The 8,799-nt window shown below is 39.5% G+C and overlaps 1 protein-coding gene across 1 annotated transcript in view; it reads right to left on the bottom strand.

Annotated features, from left to right (window-relative positions):
* Nucleotides 1–741: 741 nt before the first annotated feature.
* Nucleotides 742–8,799, bottom strand: part of NXN (nucleoredoxin) — a 249,879-nt gene continuing 241,821 nt past the window's right edge. Inside the window, exon 8 of the mRNA XM_069757364.1 lies at nt 742–1,800. Coding sequence (XP_069613465.1) covers nt 1,618–1,800 — 183 coding nt within the window. The 3' untranslated portion in view covers nt 742–1,617. The remainder of the gene's footprint in view (nt 1,801–8,799) is intronic.

Here is an 8,799-nt window from a genome sequence, read left to right as displayed (position 1 = left end):
AAATAGAAGGGAAATACGGGGAATCACATTTTGTAAAGGCCCGGGTCCCGCCGCAACCTGGCATTGTCAAACACCCCCCACCTCTGAGTGCAGGTCCGCAGCATGTCCCTACTCCTGCCCTTGCCAGCTTCCTGCAGCAGCGACCCCGCCTCCTGGGACCCCACTCTACCTCAGCTGCCCTCTCCCAGTAAGCTACTGTAAAAGCGGACTATAAGACGCACTACCATTTTATTTAAAAAAATTAAATACATTGTATTTTCCTCCCCAAAATTTGGGGTGCGTCTTATAGTTTGCAAAATACAGTATATCACCTTTATTAGATTATTACCGTATATTTAAACTTTATCAATTGAAACTTTTTTTTAGAATTTTTTTTATTTTATGAATGTTGATTTTTCATTTTCAAATTCCATTTTGGCAAAATTAAGTTTTATCCTTTTTATGCTTTTGAAAACCATAGAAATAATGAAGTGATGAGCAATCCTTGTTAGCAGATTCCCATAAGACTAACTATTAAGTGTTTCAGGAAACCTTACATATTTTTTTCTGTGTCAAACTAATGTTTCTCCAAGTATATGCTTTGATGTTCGACTTTCCAATTATACTTCTGCAAACAGGAGAATTGTAGGTGTGCCTCCAACTTCAGATAACCATTTTCTAGAATTAAATATATGGGATTGTCAACAATATGAACAATGCATGAACTGCAAATTTGAGATGTAATAGAAAGAAGCATGAAAATAAATACACATAGGATCACTTTATTGGAACCATTTTATCTGTTTGTCTAGGAAACAATAACCAATATCTGTAATCATCAGTCAATATGGCATGTTTATCAGGGGACTGGTTGAGCAGTCGGACACATCACTTATAGCAGTGTCACATCACAACCTTGTGTATCCACAGCAGACTAGACTTATAAGAAACCATTCCATTCACCAGGTTACATTTACTTGCCTACTTTGCTCAGTGCAAGATATAAATAGTGCCAGTTTGTGGTAGAAGCGCATGAATGTATGAGATTGTATAGATCTCCAGTTCTGTTCAAACACAGAAGGTTTACCTGGAATTTACATAAAGAGGTTAACACTTGGTTCAAAGTGATATCACAAGTGAGGAATATGGCAAGCCAGTGATAAATTGGTTAGAGGGCTAAAAGCCAGGCAATGAGTCATGTGCACAGCTGTCAAGCAAAGGAAACTGTACTAAACTGCATGTGAACAACAAAAATTGGAGAATGCATAATAAAAGGTAATGTGAGTGTTATAGTATGAATAGGTAACAAATCCGATTCTAAAAAATACATTTACCACAAACCCAGTTACCATATCAAAACTAAATAAGGGGAAGTGTCAATGACAAAGGTTTAGAGCAGTGGCAGATACAAATCCAGGCTCACAATACAAAGTGATGATGTCGGTGTGGTGGAGATTTCAGAAGAGGCATTTGGCAACAAACAGTTCTGGTAGAGGATCAGTTTTTAAAACGAAGACACAAAAGGCACCTTGACAAGGCGGTCTCTGGAGAGATACTATGTTAAAATCCTTATGGCAAGAGTAAGCAGTTGTGTTCTTAAATAATAATTCTTTATGCAAGGCATGAATACTGATCTTGTTAAATTGGCTCTGGTTTTAGTTTTTCTGCTAGGAAGTCGTTGACGAAATTCTGAACAATATCTGGTGTTATCTCTTCCACATCCATGACATACTTTGCTCGGGCAGACATGTCCAGTATAGTCAGCAGAGGTGCAGCTTCTGGGAGGTTAGTGAAATCTCGAAGGGAATCTGTCATGTCATCCTGAAAATGTAAAGAGTAAAAACAAATTATTTTCATCCCTCAAGTTCAATATTTCAAACACGGCCTTGCTAATTATCACAAGAGCACTCTGGTGGTTGTTTCATGCTCAAAGGCTATGTGCACACGTTCAGGATTTCTTGCAGAAAATTCCTGAGAAAAAACGGATATTTTCTGCAAGAAATCCGCAAAAAAAAAACGCATGCGATTTTGCCGCTTTTTTCCGGACACTTCCCAATGCATTTTGTAGTGGGAAATCCGCAAAAAAAGCCTGCAAAATTAATGAACATGCTGCGGTTTTTACCGCGATGCGGATTTTTCGCGGAAAAAACAGCATCATGTGCACAAAGCATGCAGAATTCATTCTAAATGATGGGATACTTATTGTATGTGTGTTTTTTTTGCGGTTTTATAGCGTTTTTATCGGGAAAAGCCGTGAAAAAAACACGGAAAAAAAACGCAACGTATGCACACAGCCTAAAGGAGAAGCGCACCCATCCTCTCCCCTGCTTTCCTGGGAACAGGAGGTGTGCTACTGCTTGATTGCTTGTTTGGACAAGCATCATCATTATCATGCCATTGCCTTAAACTGTGTGCTCTCCGATACTACAAGCAGAAACAGCTTTGCCTCGGCAAAATTTGAGAAGAGCAGTTGCGCTACAATGATCCAGGCTAGCTTCATTGCTTACAAGCTCTTTCTACTAAAGCTTGTACACACTGCACATGTTCTGAAAAACCTAGGCAACAAGTTGAAACTAATAAATCAGAGCATTTTTAAAAACGATTACAAGGTTGCTTGATTTTTACAAGCCACTTTGTACTCTATCCATTTTAGATGATGGGACTAATCAAACTGTCCACCCCTGGGTACATAAATTCAACCTTTGCAGATACTGCTGGGTAACTGTAAACACCACTAAACCAACTGAAAAAAATAAAAACTTACAGATGTTCCATGCACTCCGCTTTGCTTCTGTAGCATTAATAATACAAACATACAATGATTCACACACTTTCTCATGGAATCCATGGGAAGTAAAAATTAGAGACAAACATGGTACCACTAAGATTATGTCATACAAAACTTGTGAATGGGGCCTAGCTGAAAAGGATTCTCTGAGATTTTAACAAAAAAATCTTAGACTAAATATTACAGTTCAAGCAACATGGATGAGATTTCGCTAAACCTCACGGCCACTGTGTTTTTTTGCTACCTATGCCATAATCACCTCTATACATATCATTTTCTAAAAGTAGACACCTGGCCCTTTTTGGAAATACCACCCAAAGCTTTATTACCCATCATAGCCTTCATGCAATTTTCACAAAAGAATAAGGTTTGTGGCTAAAAGTCTGACCTAAGCACAATCTGAGACACTCAACATAATAGTTCAAGATATATAAAAACTATATATGCCACTCATATGGGCATACACAGATCATCACAAATTAATGACAAAAGTTGACAAATGTCCAGATCAGGTTACCAAAGAGATTACGTGAGCAACTGATCATCCTGTCATCCCTAAAGTAGAAAGGGTCATTATCCGCTCTTCCTAGAAGATGCAGTTGGGGTGAGAACATGAAAAAAGGTTTTTGCATCACACTTCTAGGGTCACTGGGAGACAGTCCATAGGGATATAGAACTGTAAAGGACTATACTTTTTTTGTGCTTTCACTTGTGCACTTTCTGCCTCCCAACTCATTCGCCTATATAGATAACACAGAACCAGGAGATTTACCTTTTCATATTGTTGCCATGATCAAATATCTTTTACACTCCACAACACAAACTGCAACACCAGGAGAAAAGTTGTGTAATCATGGAAATCGGAGAGGTTAATCATATACAAATGATCAAAAAAATCAAAACACTTTCAAAACACCTTGAATATTTAATGGGGGTTTTCCGTGAACAAAATAAATGTAATCAATAGATCTTAGAATAAAAATAAGTTCCACAGTTGGACATGTTAAAAAATGTTCCTGTGCTCAGATAATCTTAAAAATGTGTCCCTGATAGGTACTGTGTAATGGCTGTGTCTGACCATACAACAGCTCCTGGGCAAGGGAGGACGCAGGAGAGGATACAGACATTACAGCAGGTGATCACAGCGGCTTCTGCGAGGTAAAACATTTACTATTTATTTGTAATCTTTTTTTTTTTAAATTTACCTCACAGAAATAATAATTTGTGATCCCATGCTATTCTGTCTGCATACCTCTGCTCAGGAGCTGTGGTATGTACTTTGTTCATGGTAAAACCATTTTAAGTATCAAGTATTTGCAACTGCAGACTAGTGATATTCCAGATGTGCTTGATGGGAGACAAGTTTAGAGATGCTGCAGGCCATGGCAGCACATTCAGGCCACGCAGGCTGCATACAGTAGCGCAAACAACCTGCGGCCTGGCATTTCGTGTTGAAAAATTGTTCCTGGGACAATTTAGAGAACATGGTTGTACCACTGATTACAGGACCAAATTAATGCTAAGACAAGCTGTTTAAAGTACCTGGAATAAAGAATAAAGGGGACTGGCTATTGTACCTTATGCCATCCAACACTATAACCCCAGACATAGGACCAGTTTAACGCTCCCTCTTGTAGGGGTCTCCAGACCAATCTTCGGCTGTAAGAGTGGAACTCATAGCTGAAGATGATAGACCTCCATTCTAGCCTCCATTGCAGTCTTGCTCTGCACCATGGTAGCCTTTGAGAATGAAGGCATGAGGTCAATGAAACACCAGTAGCTGGACGTCTCGCTCGTAGCCCAATGTCATGCAAATACCTTCTGATGGTTTGTATGCACTGTTTGACATCCAATTTCACATGCAGTTCAGAATGGATCAATCATGGAACCAGTGGTATGGCCATTTACCAAAGTGTCTCAAGAGCTGTTTTTTTTAGTATGACGCCACATTGCATGTTGCTTGTGCTACTATAAGCAGCCTGTGTAGCCTAAACATGCCGCCATGGCCAGCGGCATTTCTAGATTTGTATCCCATTAAGCAATTCTGGGACCTCATTGGTTGTCAACTGCAGCGGTAGCTGCGATCAGAGGATCTTGACGATTTATGTGCCCAATTGCATTCAGCGTGGTAAAACATTTCTCAACCATTCATAACCTCAATAGCAGCATGCGAAAGGCACATGGAGCTCATAATTGATACTAAATCAGATGTTTTGAAAGATGTTTCCATTTTTTTAATCATTTGCACATCATCATGTCTACCAATCCTGTGATTTCCATAAGTCCACAACTTTTCCTTCTTGGTACTGCAATTTCAATATGGATGAGTGTATGTATGAGCAGTGATTACTGGGAGATAAAGTAGTGCTAGAAAGATGACCGTGCCAGGCATATCATCCGTATTATTTCATGAATCACCCTCCCCATGATTTGTTGCTAAGAAACAGAAGATATAAAGTCATACTAATACAAAACAAGTAAATGCACATTTCTTCTTCCTTATGGTTTTTTATGCCTGAAGAAGTGGGATACACTTTAAAACGCGTAGAATAAAATAAACCGTTATTTTTATATTATCTCTGGCGTTTGACGTTTCTTTACCATATAGCAGTGCGGATATAGACCACAAACTCTCCTTGTTTGTCAAGTGTTTTTGGTAATATCACCCGTAGATCTACAGCAACCCTGGATCAGGTCTGCATATACTATGATTCCTGACATCTGTCAACCTGGTAAGACATTTTTTTTTTTCCCCTCGGCAGTTTTGAATATGTAGAAAGCACAATTTGGCAGATATGGCTATTTAGATTTAGTTTTAAAAAGTGCCCGATCTATTAGGCTACATGGCTACTGATGGATGTGGGTGTCAGTAAACATTAGCCTCTGGCAATGCTGTCTGGACCAGGATAATAACAATGCTGAAGTTGCAATCATGCTTCTTTTCACTAGAGGGTATCAGCAGACACTTTTCCCCGACTAGACAAGGGCAGTGCCAGGACAGTACTCTGAAAGCAGAGAACATGGCAAGAGAAAGAACAGGAAATTCCAGAATAAAGTACGTAGATATACAGACAACACCTCTATGGGGGATGTAATGGGATGTGTGCCAGTTTAAATGCCATATTTTAGTAAGGATTGTTTTGCACAAGCTATGCGTTTTATCCCGTCTGCCCTCCAAAACAAGATGGATGGTCAGCTTTCCGCCAAATTAGTTACAGGATTCATCACTTGAACAGAATAATAAACCTTGTGTAGCAATGTGTTTTTCCAGCAGCAAACTGTGAAAAGCATCAGATTTGTTTACTGCGTCTTCTAAACAATGGCCGCATACACAACCTAGTGCCATCTGCATTATCAGGGACATAGCAACAGGGCCAACAACGCTGCTATTCTAGAAAGCTCCGCCGCCCTTGTTAGGCTAGGTCAATGTCAGGGGATTATTAGATCTCGCCAGAGAATACACTGTTTATTCAGCAGGTTTTTACCATGGAGGGCACACACTGTTCTGCGTATATTGGCAAAAAGAAAAAAAAAGCATCAAGATTTGTTTTCTTTTGTAACATCTACAAGAGCATCTCCATGCCCCATCTCGTATATTGTGAATTAATAAAGTAAAAAATCCAGCTCACCTTTGCACAAATGCGATCTGGAGCAGGGACGGTGCGTTCCCCTGTACGCCACAGTCAGAGAAAAGGAAGGTAATCCAGCATCACAGAAAAGCATCCTTCATTTATTTAACCCCTTAATGACAACCAATACGTCTTTTAACTGACCTGACGTATAAGAGAATAGCCTCCCCATACAGGTGACAATCCAGCATCTGTCAGTTTTGCACTATAGCTGACAACTTTCTGCATCCGCCACGATCAGTGTTTGCACCGTCCAAATCTGGTTAACCCCTTAGATGCTGCTGTCAATAGTGACTACATCATTATAAATGGTTAACAGAGTGTGGGGGCTTCCTATTTATCCCAGTTGGTGCCCTGAGATGATGATTGTGTGGTCCTGATGTTTGCGATGGCAATTCATGACCAAATAGCGGCCTTAGAATCTGTCGGCTATAGTAATCTGTTCAGAAGTTAGAGGCATTTTGGTGGTAAAAATACACATTTTCATTTCTGTTATGCCACTTTGCATTAATTCCTGTAAAGCACCTGAAGGGTTAATAAACTACCTGACAGCAGTTTTCAATATGTCAGGGGGTGCTGTTTTTAAAATGGTATCACGTTTGGGGGTTTCCTAATATATGAGACCCCTAAAGTCACTTCAAACCTGGATAAGTCCACAAAAAAATAAATTTAGTAAATTTCCTTGAAAAAAATGAAAAATTACTGCTACATTTTTAAACCTCCTAAAATGCTAACAAAATAAAAGAACATTTTACAAATGGGGCTGATGTAAAGCCGACATGTGGGGAATGTTATTTATTAATCGATTGCTGTGGTATGATCATCTGGATTAAAGGGATAATCATTCAAATTTTGAAAATTGCTAATTTTTTAACATTTTTGATATTTTTTTTAAATAAACAAAACATATTGACCTAAATTTACCATTATCATAAAGTATAATGTGTCACGAAAAAACAGTCTCAAAATCACTGGGATTTGTTGAAGCGTTGCAGAATTATTACCACATAAAGTGACACTGGTCAGATTAAAAAAAAAAACAACTTTTCTGTTAAGGTGGACTTGCCTTCCTTTCCTCATATTGTGATTTATCCTCACTGTTGGTGTTTACAAAACTTTGTACTTGTCCCCTGGTCTACATACCCATTTATTTTAGCTAGAATGCAATAGCAAAATAAGAATCATTTGACATCACTAATCCTCTGTCTGGCACCCTTTGTCTATGCCCAGTGTTGGCACGTGAGACACCATTCAATAACCATACCGGCGTAAAAGAGTTTTGTGCAAGCTTTGTTAGCTGTTACAGGGGAGGACCAGCATCTGGAAATTCACCATGGTTGTGACATACCGTAAGTCATGCAGTTACATATACATTACTCAGGAACTCACAGACTTAAAAATAATAAATGAAATAAAACAAAATAGTAAACCGTGCCATATACCATGACATTTAAGGCATGGTTGACTGTTTTACCCCCCCCCCCCCCTTTAACTATGTTAAAAACTGCACTTTTAGCATACACTCGGCTTAGAGCCTCTAGACACATTCAAAACACATGTGGAACATAGCCTTAGCTACATGAAGCAAACCACCATAATATGGCACAGATTATACATATACTAGATGGTGGCCCGATTCTAACGCATCGGGTATTCTAGAATATCCATGACCACGTAGTATATTGCACAGCCCACGTAGTATATTGCCCAGTGACGTAGTATATTGCCCAGTTATGTAGTATATTGCCCAGCCACGTAGTATATTGCCCAGCCACGTAGTATATTGCCCAGTGACGTAGTATATTGCCTAGTGACATAGTATATTGCGGAGCCACGTAGTATATTGCCCAGCCGCATAGTATATTGCCCAGTTACGTAGTATATTGCCGAGCTACGTAGTATATTGCACAGCCCACGTAGTATATTGCCCAGTGACGTAATATATTGGCCAGCCACGTAGTATATTGCCTAGTGACGTAGTATATTGCCGAGCTACGTAGTATATTGCCGAGCTACGTAGTATATTGCACAGCCCACGTAGTATATTGCCCAGTGACGTAGTATATTGCCCAGCCACATAGTATATTCCCCAGTTACGTAGTATATTGCCCAGTTACGCAGTATATTGCGCAGCCACATAGTATATTGCCCAGTTACGTAGTACATTGCGCAGCCACGTAGTATATTGCCCAGCCACATAGTATATTGCCCAGTTACGTAGTATATTGCGCAGCCACGTAGTATATTGTCCAGTGACGTAGTATATTGCCCAGTGACGTAGTATACAGCACAAAGCCACGTAGTATATTGCCCAGCCACGTAGTATATTGCCCAGTGACGTAGTATACAGCACAAAGCCACGTAGTATATTGCCCAGCTAGGTTTGTCACAGGTAAAAAAAAA

This window comes from Ranitomeya imitator, chromosome 3 (genome assembly GCF_032444005.1).
Source record: "Ranitomeya imitator isolate aRanImi1 chromosome 3, aRanImi1.pri, whole genome shotgun sequence".
Classification (NCBI taxonomy): Eukaryota; Metazoa; Chordata; class Amphibia; order Anura; family Dendrobatidae; genus Ranitomeya; species Ranitomeya imitator.
This window is presented reverse-complemented; position numbering and strand designations above follow the sequence as displayed.